The 17,967-nt window shown below is 43.7% G+C and overlaps 1 protein-coding gene across 1 annotated transcript; it reads right to left on the bottom strand.

Moving 5' to 3' along the window:
* Positions 1–8,822: 8,822 nt before the first annotated feature.
* Positions 8,823–11,038, bottom strand: LOC311035519 (nucleoporin 88-like; the record flags this gene model as incomplete). The annotated part of the gene is made up of 1 exon (XM_084043787.1): positions 8,823–11,038. The coding sequence occupies one exon, from the start codon at positions 11,036–11,038 to the stop codon at positions 8,861–8,863; it is 2,178 nt and encodes a 725-aa protein (XP_083899913.1). The 3' UTR covers positions 8,823–8,860.
* Positions 11,039–17,967: the final 6,929 nt, after the last annotated feature.

The following is a 17,967-nucleotide window of genomic DNA, read 5'->3' as shown; positions in this document are numbered from 1 at the left end:
AAAGATTTGTAAAATATCGAAATTTGTGACTCGCTAAATGAGCTTGTACATCTGCTATTTTTGAATAGACAAAGTATAAAATATGGTTAAAGTGGTTTAGATGATAGTGTAGCCTATATATAATGGCTATATTATTAACACATTTTGCTGGGGACCCCCTGGTACCCCCCCAAGATCCCCACTTTTAGAACCAATGACCTAGAGTAGACTAGCAGCAGCTTCAGGCTGCCTCTTTAAATCCTCAGGTTTTCCCGCCGCCCTCCCCTCCCCCCACACCTGCAGGAGAGGAAACGGGTGTTGATACAAACTCCTTTATGTTTGTCATTGAAATGGTGAAATAAACAACGTATAATGTAACCTTACACAACATGGAAGTACAGTAGAGTTGTCAGTGCTGTCAAGGAGTTAAAACTACTAAACAAACATCTTTGACAGCTGAAAGAGAAGTTCATTATCTTCACAAGGAACTGCTGGTCGTTTTCATTCCAAATGGGTGGATATTATTCAGGTGAGTTAGCTGCTTAGCAATAGCATTGCCATGCAATAGAGCTGATTTGTGTCACTTTTTGTTATTTTACTTTGAGAAATGATGGTAAAGCAAAAACTAGACGGGATACAATATTTAGCTTTATGTTATGTGAATTCAATTGAATATGTTATGCAACATGCAGGGCTAAAGCACTTGTCTTCTGTCGTCCAATGAGACACTGTAGTGTGTGTGTGTGTGTGTGTGTGTGTGTGTGTGTGTGTGTGTGTGTGTGTGTGTGTGTGTGTGTGTGTAAAAGGTCAGATAAGTGTAGGCTATTATTTTGAAATTAACAGGCCAGTAAGGTGCTCTGGTCCTCCGTCCTACATAGGCCATACTTCAACATATTGATGTATTTGCCCGTGGGCCCTCTCTATTCCAATTCTTTGGAATAGAGAGATTTTTCTTTTTCCAAAAATAGCTGCTCTACAAGCTTTTGTAATTTGTGAATATACATTTCCAATTTTTTCAAAAATAGCCGATCAACAAGCTCACAATGTGTCACATTGCAACGTGCTGTCTATTTTAGAATATCTGAAGTAATATTAAAGTGTTTCAAAACTGGAACCTGTCATGGTTTCCCCTGAAAACCACTTGAGCTGAAAGTAGAGTATCTCATCAGCTGACTGAGTGCTGCCATCTAGTGGAAACTGAAGTACAGTAGCTCAACAGATCAATTTCTCATTATCCACTTAAACCATACATAGTTGACCGGGGTCCCCCAGGGCTCTACTTGGTTCACACCTTTATTTCGCACCAAATCTTTTTTTGCCAAAAATAGCTGGTCTACAAGCTCATATAATGCATCAGGTTGGGAGCTTGTAGATTCTTAAAACCTTATTAACACAAGTTGATTTGTATTTAATGTCAATGTACATAGGTATACCATTGTCAGATGTCAGTAGTATCATTGTTTAAATTCAGTAGTATCACTTTCTTTAGTAAGTGCAATTCTACCGTTATGACAGTAATTATGACATCATTTACAGTAATAAAAATGTAAAATACAATATTCTTATAAAATATTTTTGAGAAATCTAAAGGATGTGCACACATATCCCATGCAAAATGTCATTTTTTCCCTCAGGGTCATATCACTTGGTTTAGAAGCTATTGAAAATAGTAATGACTAAATACCAATTGCTATATGAACACATATTGCGGAGTACATTGTTGACGGTCCCTAAGTGGCTCTGTGGTTGAATATCTATCCAATATAAACCAACTTTACTGTGGCTCTTGGTCACTTAAAAATGTATTTTTTTTTGTCTTTCTTTCTTTCTTTCTTTCTTTCTTTCTTTCTTATACTCAAGGCTTATGGTGTCTCTCCCAACCTACCACGGACCATAGGAGTCATGTACACGGGTACCAGAGCCAAGGTGATGACCCCAGACGGCAACAGTGAGGAGTTTAACATCCTAGCAGTGGGGTTGTAGGGGGACACCCCCTAAGGTTCCTCTTGATTAAAGTCTAGGACTATGCACTTAGGAAGACCATCAGTGGAGGGGAGAATGAAGCTGTTCTCCTGTGAATGCTGGACCCTAAAGCCTTTATAGAAGTCCACCAGAATTCTATGTGCAGCAATGAACAACCAGGATGAATATGTTACCAACAAGCATCTGTATGGAGGGCTACCAAGGCTGATTGATAAGATGGCACATGGAGCTCCCATGCCAGCTCCCAGCCAGGAAACCTGTGCTGTGGGACCCAACACGTGAGCATTGATCACAAGGGCATCCCACACCTATACCTACATGGACCTACTAAAGAAAGTTGCAGGGGAGGAAAGTACTGGCGAGTTAGCCAGATGTATGGAGGCTGGAGATGACTGGAGACAACACTACAGGAGGGCTTGTCAGAGGATGACCTGGGGTCTACATTGAGTTCAGTCCATGAGATCCAAAGTTTGACCCTGGACATCACTTACACAACTGATGAAGCCATGAAGACATCTCAGGGTAGGAACCTGTGTTTTTTCTTTGTTGCTGCTGATGATTGTGTTGTATGTGATTCAAGCTGTTGCTGTGTTGTCGTCATATTGTGTTCTGTCGTTGTGTAGGGCAGGCTACTAATGTGATTCAAGCTGGTGTTCTTTAGTTGTCATATTCTATATTAAGTTGTATTGGGTGGCAATGAAACATTTTCAGTGACTGTTTCTGGCTTCAGAATTGAAGGCTGATGTGAACCTACACTACGGTTTGTCTGGTGTATTGTGTCTGTTGTTGAAGGTTGTGACACGATACAGTATGTATATACTAGGCTGTGTAGGTTGTGTTGTTGATTAAGTTGTGAGTTCTGACAGGGTGTACTGGAGTATATGTATACTAGGTGGTGAGTTGTGACAGGGTGCAGTATACATATACTAGGTTGAGAATTGTGACAGGGTGGATGTATTGGTTAATATGATTGGCTTGGTGGCAACACCTCTGTCTATTTAGGGCTCTTCCTCAAGGCCATTTTCTTTCTTTCTTAGGTAGGAACCTTGTTTTCTTTGCTGCTACTAGTTGTATGCTGTGTACTAATGTGATCCATGCTGTTCTATTGGTGTCATATTGTGCTGTATGCTGTGTAGCCTACTAATGTGACTCAATGACTGGGTGGCAATGAGAAAAGGTTCTGGAATTGAAGGCTGGTGTGAATTATGATTGGTTCTGTTTTTTTTTAAAGGATCCTCATTAGCTGATGCCATTGCAATGAGCTAGCCTTACAGGGGTCCAGACCAGAACACTTTGCGAAACACATGGCATAAAAACAGCAACATTCATTTACATGAATATACATTACAATTATGCAAATATACATTCATATAAAAACAGTTCAATAAAATAAACACTAGTATGAAAAAAACACAATATAGACATTTTTTTATTTAACCCTCAAAATACCTATAACTCATACAATTGTCTTCTGCATTTCCGTAAATACCTCTGCAAGGTTTTCTTAAAGGATCATCTATTTTTGACTAATTTAAAGTGGCAAATCATTCCAACCAGCCATAAATAACAGTTGTTTTCAATGAGTTAGTCCTTGAGCTAGATGCAAGTATATGACATAATTTACCAGCAAATCTTGTATTGTGATCGTGTGTGTCACTGCAATAAACTACCTGTTCAAACTAAAATAAAGGCATCTTTGAGTTAATAATGCAACTGAAAAAAAGCTTGTGGAAATCCTTTGCTCCATGGTGAGCCATATGACATACTGGAATGCATCTTTTCAGTGGTAGTTCTAATAGAGCAGCCTGGAACAGTCTAGCAGCCCTGTTTTGTGCGACCTGTAATTTTGCTAGATTGCTTTTGGATGCAGATGACCAAACTGCTGAACACCATTTCGTCCCAAGTTACACAAGATTCATGATCTACACACTTGACCCAGGATGTCAGCATGATGAACACTTTCTTGTGACTGCAATGCCTCGACCCATTTTACCAACAATTCTTGTGTTGTGGTTATTGTTGGGTAAAGAGTTGAGACAGGGTACAGAATACTCGGCTGTTTATGTTGTGTTGTTGAAGGTAGTGAGTTGTGACATATATATGTTTATACAGTATGTATATATGTTTGTGGCTCTTGGTCATTTCAAGCCTATGTGACTGTGAGTGGTAGAGGTTTTGGCCTCAGACCAGTGCATTTTTCTTCGATACCATAAATAAAAATCAAGCAAACATGTACTAAGGTATGGCAAATATGCATAAAAAGTAGAGTGCCAAAAATATGTCAAAGTCGGTGATGGGAGAAGTACTCACATCTTTTACTTAAGTAAAAGTATCAATATATAATAATATATATACTTAAAGTACCAAAAGGAAAAGTACTCATTGTGCAGAATGTCTCATTTCACGAGTTAAAAATATATACATTTTTAAAAAAAATAGCCAATCTACAAGCTCACAATACATTGTGAGCTTGTAGATCTCAATTTTCAAATGGTCAAAATATATATGTAGGTCTGAAGTGGTTAAAAAGTACAATATTTGCCTCTGAGATGTAGTGGAGTAGAAGTAAAGTTATTGAAAATTGGAAATACTCCAGTAATGTAAAAATACCAAAAGATTGTACTTATATACAGTTCTTGAGTACATGTATTTAGTTAGTACTGTATCTACCAGTGTACTATGGCATGGCAAATAATATTTACCCTGCCATAGTATAGTGTTGGATAGAGTCTAGACATATTATGTCTAAAACTTAAGTGGCAAAACAATGTAAAATATAGACAACATTCAGCCACTAGATGTTGCTCTACACCTGCCCTCTCCACACTACTCTGTGATCCTGAGCTCTGATCTTCTCTTGAGCAGACAATAGCTTTTCACAAGTCAACACCAGTGAGCTGTCCTCATACTTGTTTGGAAATGCATGCAATTAAGACGAATATTCAAAATCTGCATTTTAAATAATTTAGAGTGCATTGCATCCTGTGTATATAGTATGTCTTAAAAAAGTCTAAATTAATGTTTTACATGCATGTATACAAGCTCTAAAACAAAATCACAAAGGATTATAATTACTGTAATATTCCAGTTATATTTGAATTATAATAATAGCTATTCATAGAGCACTTATCAAACACAATAACATGTATAAAATACAAAGTGCAGTGAGATATAAAACAGGCCTTTGAATAAAAGTGCATTTTAAGAAGTGATTTAAAAGAAAACAGCGATTTTTCAAACCTGAGCTCCTCAGGCAGGTTGTTCCAGCGTCGAGGAGCCCTGACAGCAAAGGCACACAAAAACACTTGTAGGCCTATAGCTGAAAATAAAATAAAACAAACTCGACTCAGGAGATTGTTTCCTGAGGACCAGGCAGGGATGGATTGCAGTGTGGGGGTATTCAGATTTCTTTTAATTTTTTACTTCAGTAAAAGTAGCAATACCACAATATGGAAATACTCTGTTACAAGTAAAATGCCTGTATTCAAACTTTTACTTGAGTAAAAGTACCCCAAGTATTGGCATCAAAATATGTGATATGTTTCAAAATGTGTCAAATGTTTAAAAAAATATCTACACGCTCACAACCTGTCCCGATGTGACGTGTTGTGAGCTCGTAGATGTGCTATTTTTGAATGGGTATAAAATAGGGGTTTAATCAACATAAACTACTATATTGTATAATAATAGTAATTATGCACTTACGGGTGAACAACAAGCACAGAACCCTGTCAATGACATTCACAAGGAAGAGGAAAATAAAAAACATCGAGTCACGGGACATAGAGGAAATGCCCATATCAAGCTATTTACTAACAGCATGGGTAGACCAAAGATTCTGGACTGACTAGCATTTCTGTCCTGAAAGGATGATCTGAACTGACTGGAAGTTTAATCCTTTAAGTTTCCCGTAAGTGTCATTACCCCTGTTCCTCTTTGCACTCTCACACTGCAGCCTTTTTGCCTTTGTTCAGTCAGCTTCCCTTTTTCTACGTCCTTAATTTCCTTCCACTTCTCTTTTTCTACGTAACTGCTGACTCCTCTCTGTTCAAGTGGTCTGAAGAACACGGTTGAGTAATCCTTTCCGGGTAGACTACTTATTTTTAGTGAAGATATTTAATGTAGGGCGAAAACAGAAAATACACTAGTAGAGCCCTGAGGGACCCCTCTCAACAACGTATGGGGTTTAAGTGGTTAACAAGCTACACCAACAAGACAAGATGCTGTGTCTGAAATCAACATACTACAAGTGGTTCCATACCATTTCTGGATCAGGGCCCACTTGATTCGTGGCCCATCCGTCTGGCCAGTGTTAAGTGGTCAGACGGGTGGGTTGCACGCATTCTAAGAGCATGCTCATTTAATAATCAATCAATAATTTGTGTTACGGCTTGGATTAATGGAACCAACGTAGTATAGCCTACTTTAAGTTCTTATTTATTGGTAACACTATGAAAACAAGTTTTTTTAAATGGTTTTAAAGAAGGAACTGCAGATACCACATTGCAGTGTGGGACATTTATACCAGTATAGTGTCCACTGTTGCATATTGTAATATCTCCCGAATTTATTACATGCAATTTCACATACAAGTAGCTGCAAAGCTTTCAAACGTACTAAAAAGGCTCACTAATTTGGCATATTACATGATAGGCTATGTTAGTAGGCTATGGCATTTCGGATGAAGCCAGTAAAAAAAGTGTGGCATCCCTGTACAATTAAAAAGACATTGAGACCTCCGTCTATCGCTGTTCTTCACACTTTGCCCCTACTGGGTTGTGCATCCAATAATTGGTAAATGGTGAAACATGCATGTAAAAACATCTCATCTTTATTACCAAAACACTTCACCAGATGGCACAACATTGACACATCTAGTTTAGAGCAGTAGTTCTCAAAAAATGTCATATCAAGGACCCCAGAATTGATATGAATTTGGCTGCAAGGCCCCCATTTGAAAATATTTTGTGCCAGCATGGACCAAGATTTGTCAATGTTTTCGAATGGCCGAAAAGTAAAATAGGGCTTAAGTGTTTAAACTGTGTTTAAACACTTCCTCATTTTCCTGGGGACGCCCTGGACTCTCCGCAAGTACCCCTGGGGGTCCCCGGACCCCACGTTGAGATCCAGTGATTTAGAGAGCCTGACACAAGCCATCAGGTTTGACTCAAAAAGCAAGCTGTGTATGGGTTATGTGAAGAATGCACCCAGAATACCTTATCCACTCACAAAGCCACTAGAGAGCCTGATTGAATACTTTATTAACAGTTTGCAAATAGTACAGTGGTACGATTATACAAAAAGGATAACACAAAAAGCCCTAAGGGCTTCCATTGTGGTCCTGTGGTAATTCATTTAATTGATTAAGAATCATAATGGATTAGTCGAGTTGCATAAATGGACTGTTGAAGTCCAATATGGCTTAACCACTTCCAACCTGGCATCCCTATATTGGACGTCACTGAAGGTGACAAAATTTGCTAGAATAGTGTCACAATGTGAAATGTTGTGATCTTTGTAGATTGGCTAATTTGATGTGACACCAAATTATAAAATAGCGCAAAAAGTGGTTAATCGGACTAATTATTTTTTTTGATTATAAATAATGAATTACAATTGTTTGGTGTTGATTTGTTGATGTTTTTAATGAAAAGAAAGGAAAAAAAACATCTCTGTAACATCAGGCAGCAATTATGCTTTGTCATGGGGCCCTGAAGCTGAACCTCCCTGCAAACAAACGTGTAGTCCACACCAACTTCTCAGAGAACTACAGTTGCAAGTCAGTACTGCGATAATCTCTCAAGAACAGATTCCGACCTGCGGTGGAATCTGTCGGAGCGGTTCGTCCTAACCAGTGCGCATTGGATACAAGTGGGCGTGCCTTCAGATCAGGAAGTGGGCCGCGCTTTACCCAATCAAATGTAGTGGGCGGGATTCACGTGTCCATCCACCATGATCCACCCTCCCCCCCTCGAAACTAGCCGAAACTAATTTAACAATAGCGTCCTCGGAGCGGACAAAACCACGGAAAGATATTCACATTTTAAATTACTCTTTCATCATAGAAACAAGTGGGCTTATAACCAAAACCATCCATGTTCTCTGGGAGAAGTGGTGTTAGTGTTCCGTGTAGAAATATTGTTAGTGGGAATGAAAACATGGTCGCACCAACCGGAAGTGATGCGCTATAGGCAGACATGAAACCGGTGTTTCCCTGCGCTCTAGTCTAACATTATACTCCTGCCAGACTCCACAGAATATCAGAAAAGCAGAGGTCGCTGTTTTTCATTTTCTGTGGGGTCTGGCTACGCGAGACTAGTACTGCGATGAAGCATTTTGGTACATCAGCACTTTGCATTATGGGGTTTTAACGTAAATCTGAATCCTCATCTTCTTATGCACTGCATTGGCCTCTAGTTTGAATGGAAAACCTGCCATATGGGACATCAGAGATGCCCGGATGTGACAATCATACATTTTAAGAGGTGTTTACAACAGTAACCTGGAACCACTTTGAAGCCAGCCATGTCAGAGGGGGCCCCAGATATGGTGTGGGCGGCACAACCACTTATTATGTGCATTATGTATTCCAGCAAATATTTGAAAATACTGAAATTAGTTTAAAACAAGGAACGCTCAGTACTTAGCGGAGCACATACTGTATCTCCATCAGGCTGGGCCTTACGTACCTAAATCTTGCCCAAATATGGGCTTCCACACAGCTCCAGACTGACTATATCAATTGTATAAAACTGTGTTCTTTCTTTACTCCAAAGACATTTGTTGTAGACTGAAGCTCTTATAGTTTCAAGGAATTATTCTATTAGACATCACATGAAGAAATGAAGCGCTGTGATAGTAAAAAATGTACCCATAATTTAAACATTTAACACTCTATTCAGAAACTGATATGTTTCTTGACATCCTTTATATGCTTCATCATGTCGGCGATCTGCTCCCCCTGCTCTTTGAGGAAGCCCTGGACGCACTTCCACTGCTGCACGTCGAGGGAGACGGTGGTCTTGGCCGCAGTGGCGTCGCCCTTGTCCGCCTGTTTCTTCCGGTACTCTATCTTGGTGTGCACCTGTTTGATGCAGCTGTCCAGGAGCCTCAGTTGGTCGCTGATGGACTGCAGCTCCTTCCGCATCTCCTTCTCGGCGTCTGACAGCACGGGCAGCTGTCGGTGCAGGCTGCCCAGCACCCTCCTCACGCGGCCCATGATGGCCTCCTGGCGGCGCTTGCCGTCCTTGTATTTGTCTGCCAGCCTCTCAGGCGCTTCTCTCAGGCTCTTCCTCTCCTCGCGGGACAGAGTCAACTCCTCCTGCTGCTTGTTCTTTTGGGCCGTCAACAGTTTCACCCGCCTCTGCAGTGCCTCGCGGGCCATGTCCTGCTTGAGGATGTACTCCTCCCTATAGACTTGCGTGGCACGGCTGAGGAGCTGCAGGCACTCGGCGGGCTGGGGCGATGTGTCCTTGTCACCCGCCTTCAGAATCAGGGGGTTGGTGGAGCTGCGTGCCAGGATGTTGCGGACGTGCTGCTCTGTCGAGTCGTGGGTCAGCCCGTGTAGGGGGGAGCTGCCCGGGCCGGTGCCCGAACGGGAGCACAGCAAGGGCGGAGAGGGTGGACGAATGGAGTTCAGCAGGGGCAACAGCAGACACTCGTATGAGCTGGTGATGCAGATCATGGTGGCGCCCAGGGACAGGTCCGACACGATCAAGAAGCCACGCACCGGCGCTGACGGACTGGTACTGAGAGGCCTGGTGCAGAGGATGTGCTCCACAATGCAACGCTGCTCTGCTGCTGCCAGCTCTTGGAGACTGTCTTTATCCTCCTCGTCCGACAAGAGGAACTTGTGGAGCTTGTTAAACCAGGTGAGACCCACGCTGTGGATGCCGACTTCATGGGTGCAGTGGTACCTGTGCTGGGACAGGGGGTCTCTGTGAAGTCTGATGGGGCAGGTGAAGTCGGACACTTGGGGGTCCTCGTCCCCCCCGGTGGCCAGCTTGAGGGTAAGCTCCAGCTCCAGGCACTCAAACACGTAGAGAGACGGCAGCGCCTGGGAGAACCGGGTAGTCCACCACACCACCGCCCTCGTCTCTTTCTCCTCTTCCTCCACCTCCAGGACGACACAGTGATAGAGTGTCCCTGTTTCTGTGGCAATGACCAGGATGTTGGGCACACAGGGCAGGCAGAGGATGGCACAGGCATCGTAGCCATAGTTATCTTCAGCTGCGGGGTACATGGACAGAGGCCCTGAGGGCTTAATGAGGTTCATACCACTTGCCAGGTTGGCGTAGCTCAAGTACGTCTCTCCATTCTCGTAGAGGATGTACAGGGGATGGACAAGCAGATTTTTAGAACGCTGGCCCGCGTGCTGTCGAGGAACACTCGACACCGGCCCGAAGTCGAACGCCACTGCTATCTCGCCAAGAGAAGCGGCGTAGGAACTCTTTGTCTGCACGTGGCTGTCCTCATCTGACTGGGAGAGGGACAGCACCTTAGCCGGTATCTGGGGTGACTTCAGGCTGTAGAACCTGATGGTGTTGTCCGAGGTGAGCAGTGCCAGATGCGGCTCCTCCGTCTCGCTGGGGTACCAGGCCGCCTGCCGCAGGCTCATAGATGCCGAGCTGGTTAAGGACTCCATGGGGATGGTCTTGCAGTTGATCTCGGCCCGTCCACCTTCGAACTCTGATCTCTTGCCCCATCGCTGTGGGAGTTCGAGCACAGTGGCTCCCCGCTGGCCGACGAGAGCAACATAGTGCTGCGTTGGACTCAGCAGAACCTGGCAAACCTCGAAGCGGGGTGGGTTGATGCACAGCAGGGTTTGGTGGTGGTGAGTCCTGCCTCCCTTGCTCTCCTCCTCCTCGGAGTTGAGTTGTCTCAGGTTGGTGGTGTAAATCACACATCTTGTGTCGTCCCACACAAACAAGTCCCCATTCAGACTGAACATGAGGTTCCTTGTGCTGGCCCCTTTGTCACTCGCACAGGGCTCGGAGGCGAGGTTCTCTCGCAGTTTGTTGAAGATAGAGTGCCTCGGCAGCTCGCGCTGCCATCGTTCCGCTGCGAACTGCGCCATTTCCCCCACGTTTTGTTTCCGTCTGTCTGGTCTGGCTGACGCACTATAAAGTAGAAGTTGTGACGTCACAGTCCTGATGACACAGTACTGCCATCATAGATGGCTGAGGGCATACACATTGGTACGCACATCAGACAATGTGTGTTAGATGGGGTAACTGTGTTACTGCTCATTTCACAGTAAACAAGGGAACCAGGAGACCTGGTACTGCCAGACCCCTAGTGGTTGACATCTGAATGGCCGGACTTCGCATGACGTGTGTGCAGAGGAAAATAGGGACAGGACCGACCGACCGACCGACAAAGCCTCATGTAGGCCGACCCCTTGGGCCTGGCAAATAATGGAGTTAGACAGGTAAGTATTGTATCCTTTTCTTTTTAATTTGTATATCGATGACCTATCTAAGCATACAGGGTGTCGGGTCGGTAACAAAATCATCAACCACCTGATGTACGCGGATGATTTGGTGATCCTCTGTCCATATGGTGCTGGCCTTCAACAGTTACTGAGGGTCTGCTCTCAATATGGCTCAGACTGTGACATCTTACAATAGCAAGGAATCTCTGTACCACACAGGCTCACTACTGGGGTTCCCCAAGGCTCGGTTCTGGGTCCTCTTCTTTTCTCTCTCTACATCTCTTTGTGCTGTCATCCACTCCCATGGCTTTTCCTACCACTGCTATGCCGATGACACCCAGCTGATCCTCTCATTCCCCCCCCTCTGACACACAAGTGGAGGCACGCATTGCTGCTTGTCTGGCTGACATCTCGGAGTGGATGTCGACGAACCACCTGAAGCTCAACCTGGACAAGACAGAGCTGATGTTCTTCCCGGTGAAGGGCTGTCCGCACCGATACATGGCCATCACCATTGATAATGCTGTGGTGACGTCAACTCGGACTGCGAATAATCTGTCTGGGTGTGACCTTGGACGATCAACTGTCGTTCTCGGCAAACATTGCATCAGTGACACGGTCCTGCAGATTCCTCCGCTACAACATCAGGAGGATTCGCTCTGTTTTAGCTCGTGCTCATTTGATTTTGCTATTTTGTCTCATGTGTTTAAGAAAGTAGGTAGCTGATATATTGCACTTTTACCTTAGCGCTAGGTTTAGCAGGAAATGCACTTAAGACTTCTGGAGATTAGTAGTTTCGTTCCCTACCTATGTTGAATGCACTTATTGTAAGTCGCTTTGGATAAAAGCGTCTGCTAAATGACTGTAATGTAAATGTAATGTACGTATGTACGTCTGTAATCCACGTATCTCGAGAACCGTTCCACTGACAGACTGTTGCAGATGACCCGAGAGTGTGCCGTGGCCGACGTTGAATCGGTCGGATAGGCGGTAGTCCAGATGAGCCAATTGATTGCCATGGCAAAGCCAGCCTAAGTGTTGGCCTGGCGGGCGGACCTCTGACTTTAAACTCATGTCACCATGACTCAGCCATAACCATATAAGGAGTTCCCAATGCAGCTACGCCCAAATATGGAGTGTTGTTGTCTAACCTAAATCAAAGCCTCAACTTGTCATCATGGCATCAGCAAACAAATCAGTAAGCTCCATATATGGTCACAAAGGGGGGCATGCCCATATTTGGGCATATACTGATGACATTATGGGTAATATGCATAAATAAAACTTTGCATAACTAGGAGGGGCATGCATTTCCAACTTGCATCGTTCACGAGTAGGCCAGTCTAGTCATTTACAATGCGAAGAGTAACATCATGATTATAAGAAAATTTGAAATCTTTCAAATCAGCGGTGGCACTATTACAAGCCGATTTGCGTTTTTACCTATAACTGGACGATCGGTGTGAAACTTTGCACGCACACTCCCTAGAGGTCAAGGAAAAACCTCTGTCCTGCATTTTTCACATCAGCCTTTTATAGCGCCACCAGGAGGCCGACCTTTGCAAAACATTTTTTTGGAGCGGTGTAACCGCCCCCTATAAGTGAGTTTTGGACACTGACCAATCCTGCACCGTGATTGGCCAATAGTCGGTGCCAACCGCTCTATACATGACTTTGTCTGCGTGTCCGTTTGAGCCCGGGATGAGCACGGCAAAGACGAAACGCATACAAACACACGCGCCCACACACACACACACACACACACACACACACACACACACACACACACACACACACACACACACACACACACACACACACACACGGACTTGCTCAGTGCTTTTATGAGTCTTCCAGTTTAGTAGACCTTGTATTGTGAATTTGTACTTCCATGTACTGTTGTTCTCATGTCTTACTAAATAAAGTACATCAATCAATCAAGCCTATGCCATCTCTCTCTCTCATTGGCCACACGTGGCACTGGTTATCAAAGAGGGGTCCAGGGACCCCCAGCGTATGTTATGTCCGTCCGCCCGTATGAGCACGGGATGAGCTCGGGATTTTAAACAGCTATAACTCCAGTTTCCAGCATGCCACCAAGTCCAAATTTAATATGTGGACTTAGACCACCAATAGGGACGAGCATGCATTGCTGAAGCCCCGCCCCCTCTGTCCAGGGACCCCCAGCATATGTTATGTCCGTCCGCCCGTATGAGCACGGGATGAGCACGGGATTTTAAACAGCTATAACTCCAGTTTCCAGCATGCCACCAAGTCCAAATTTAATATGTGGACTTAGACCACCAATAGGGACGAGCATGCATTGCTGAAGCCCCGCCCCCTCTGTCCAGGGACCCCCAGCATATGTTATGTCCGTCGGCCCGTATGAGCACGGGATGAGCACGGGATTTTAAACAGCTATAACTCCAGTTTGCAGCATGCCACCAAGTCCAAATTTGGTATGTGGACTTAGACCACCAATAGGGACGAGCATGAATTGCTGAAGCCCCGCCCCCTCTGTCTTCCCATTGGCTGGCCTTAAAACAGCCATAACTCAAGTTCGCAGCATGCTACGGAGTACAAATTTTGCACATGGACTAAAACCACCAATAGGGACGAACTGTAATTACTTAAGCCCCGCCCCCTCTGTCTGCCCATTGGCTGGCTTTTAAACAGCCATTATGCCAGTTTGCAGCATGCTACCAAGTACACATTTGGTAAGTGGACTCAGACCACCAATAGGGACGAACTGAAATGAGTTAAGCCCCGCCCCAAAGGCACCGCTTCCTTCACACAGGGTGTGATTTTATATTACTCCTACAGATTTTATCCAAACATAATGCAAATCGGTTCACATTATCTCTATATTCATATGATCAAAACGGATCTGTACAATTTTTTCATATTCCATCCTGATTGGCTAAGATTGCCATCTAAAGTTAGCATAAGTGGCTCATTTTGGACATTTCTCAAATCATGAATGAGATGAAGCAATGCACCCTTTTCACATTGGCCTATTATAGTACCACCAGGAGGCAGATATTTTTGGGGCGGTGTAACCGCCCCCTATAATAGTAGGGTCCAAAAGTGAGGTTCTGTGACCATCCTTTGGCAAGTATGTTTTGATGATTGATTTGACCTCTATGGACCCTTTAGAAAAGATTTAGCCCCCAGGTCCCTCCCAAAAATCCCGGCATTTTTTGCTAGACAGCCAAATTCAAAATGGCGCCCGGCGCCATCTCTAAAAATTAACTTTTGATGATCTGGATGACCTAGAATCATGTATGAAGGCACTTTTCCATACAAGTCAACCATGAGGATTCCAAATCTGACACAATTTTAATTGTAAGACCTCGTTTTGACTCCGAAATTCAAGATGGCCGACATCCAGTAGAGTAAAAACTTATACCCAGGGGGCAAAGGGGGGTATGCTGCATTTGCCCTGCCATAAAAGGTTGGCCACCAGAAATAATATCTATGACCCAGTAGGATCACAACCTATATGGACAACCCGGTCACCTTGCTGCTGGAAATCCAATATGGCCGCCTCAATATTATCAGAAAATAGCTTTGGCAATAACTTTTGAACCAGATGGGCTATAAATAAAAACTTGGTGTCTATTTCATGGTTTCAGAGCATGAGAAACTCAATGTAATACTTATCTTTATGATTGGGTGTGTCTGGACCTTTCATTTTCAGATTTCCAAGATGGACGCCACGTGAAAATTAGTTTTACTTTGACTTTTACAGTGACAGCTGACTGTTATGGCAAAAAGTCTGCTTTTTAAGTAATATGAACACATTTGGTCAGTTTGAGCTTTAATTTATATGTTGTCAATATGGCAGACCCACACCATGAGTCTGGTCAGAGGCGTGTAATCCGGGATGCAGAGATGGTAGTCAAGGCAGCAGTGGAGACTAACCCATTTACAGTGAGCACATCATCCATGATCAACATATCTACAGGACAGTGTGCTGATTCCAGTCAAGGACGACTTGATGAGTGTGAAAGAACTGGGTCAATGGAATACTTATCTTTATGATTGGGTGTGTCTGGACCTTTCATTTTCAGATGGACGCCACGCGAAAATGGGTTTTACTATGACTTTTACAGTGACAGCTGACTGTTATGGCAAAAAGTCTGCTTTTTAAGCAATATGAACACATTTGGTCAGTTTGAGCTTTAATTTATATGTTGTCAATATGGCTGCAGTCATAAATAATGTATGGTATTACATTTTCCCTCAGATTTATTAATTTATAGATCTATAGTTGTGGGGATGATTGCAGAGAAAAATTGGAGAAAAAGCCCACAGTGTATCTTATGTATCATTTTAATAAACTAAATACAATATAAACAGACACATGCACACTCCAAGACTTGCCAAAAACTTCAACTTTAGGACTATACAAATTAACATAGTGGTATGCATTCAAGTAACATAACAAAAGATAGACTGCTTAGTGACAAATAGAGTAAAGGCGGAGTTGAGGTTGCCTACAAAAGGTTCATTTTGACCTCTATGGTGCTGTCTTGCCTGCTTCTAAAGCCAATGATACTATGGTACAATGCTATTCACTGTCACTGTTGTCATGTGTTGCACTGATCCTGCTGCATCGTGTCTCCAGTCCCTGGCAACGGCCTCCTAAGTAGCATGGAATTGCCTTCTTTGCACGGGAACAGTTTTTCTGGCAGCCTTTGATACAGCTGCATGATATTGCCTTGTTCATTGACACAGGCCAGGCTGGCTCGGTAGATGCAAGGGGGACTGCATTGCTAGCACTGAGAGACCATCCATACTCTGTGAAAGAAGGAATATCCGGCTTGGCGATATGTGCACATTTATCTATTATGGTTGCAAGAACAGCTCTTCTCAGGTGCAGGTCAAAGGCATTCTCTGTCGGGGGCAGCAGCTTTAAGAGGGTTGATCTATTATTGAGGAACTTGTGCACTCTAAGCTTACTCGGGTCAAAATCCTCCTGGTGGTCCGCTTTGGATGTATATACAGCAATTGTGAGGTCTCGTGCCTGATTGATGGACGTCATCTGAGAGGGAATCATAAGAGTTTTCACCAAACTCCTCAACTGCAGAGATCCAGACGCATGATGGCCTTGAACCATGCCTTCTTCCCAGTGAAGAAGGGATAGCTGGTGGTACAGTATCTCTGCCACTTAAACTATGGATAAAGGGCAGGGCCCGTCACTGTGCGAGCCCCAGTGCTGATACCATTTGATCGATAGGAAGGTATGAATTTTGCTCTGTTCTCACCCACAGCTCTGGAAGGCATCTGAGATGGGTTGCTGCATAGTAAAGGCACATGATGATGATGTCTGTGTCATTGGCATGATGACAACTCTGTCAACTTTGTCATTCTGGACACTGTACAGGGTGTGGAGTATTATTCTTGTATCAGCCTCCTGTTGTGTGGATTCTAGTGCAGGGACATCTTCAATAGACCCCTCCTTGATCACCACACTCCTTGTCTCTTCTTTAAACCCCCACCCAGGTAAAGATGTGTTGAACCAAGGGCCGACTTAAGTTTCTCATTTTCACACCATTCGTCACAGAGGAAACTCAATAGGTTTGCCTTGTTAGCTGACACAGCAAAAAACTCCGGAGGATCTGGAGCTGTGTAATGCATACTGACTTCATATTCTTCGGTAGGTTTTGGTCAAGCATATCTGTGTTCTTGCTCAGCTGTCTTAAGACTAGGTCACAGTACCGGTCAAAACAGAAGTGAATGATCTCTGTGCCAGCAGGCACATCATTCAACAGCAGACGTTGGTATCGTTCAGCGATTGTTCCACATGCTTCACCTTTCAGGAACGAACAATGGCGCATGGCATACATGGCATCAATAACTACTGCTGTTTTTATGTCTTCTGTAGGCAGGTCAGGGATGCATGCAACTTTGGTCTCCTTTCAGGACCTTACTACCATCTCTGCATCCCGGATTACACGCCTCTGACCAGACTCATGGTGTGGGTCTGCCATATTGACAACATATAAATTAAAGCTCAAACTGACCAAATGTGTTCATATTACTTAAAAAGCAGACTTTTTGCCATAACAGTCAGCTGTCACTGTAAAAGTCAAAGTAAAACTAATTTTCACGTGGCGTCCATCTTGGAAATCTGAAAATGAAAGGTCCAGACACACCCAATCATAAAGATAAGTATTACATTGAGTTTCTCATGCTCTGAAACCATGAAATAGACACCAAGTTTTTATTTCTAGCCCATCTGGTTCAAAAGTTATTGCCAAAGCTATTTTCTGATAATATTGAGGCGGCCATATTGGATTTCCAGCAGCAAGGTGACCGGGTTGTCCATATAGGTTGTGATCCTACTGGGTCATAGATATTATTTCTGGTGGCCAACCTTTTATGGCAGGGCAAATGCAGCATACCCCCCTTTGCCCCCTGGGTATGCGTTTTTACTCTACTGGATGTCGGCCATCTTGAATTTCGGAGTCAGAACGAGCTCTTACAATTAAAATTGTGTCAGATTTGGAATCCTCATGGTTGACTTGTATGGAAAAGTGCCTTCATACATGATTCTAGGTCATTCA

Source organism: Gymnoscopelus microlampas (assembly GCF_963454915.1).
Source record: "Gymnoscopelus microlampas genome assembly, chromosome: 19".
In the NCBI taxonomy this organism is placed as follows: domain Eukaryota; kingdom Metazoa; phylum Chordata; class Actinopteri; order Myctophiformes; family Myctophidae; genus Gymnoscopelus; species Gymnoscopelus microlampas.
This window is presented reverse-complemented; position numbering and strand designations above follow the sequence as displayed.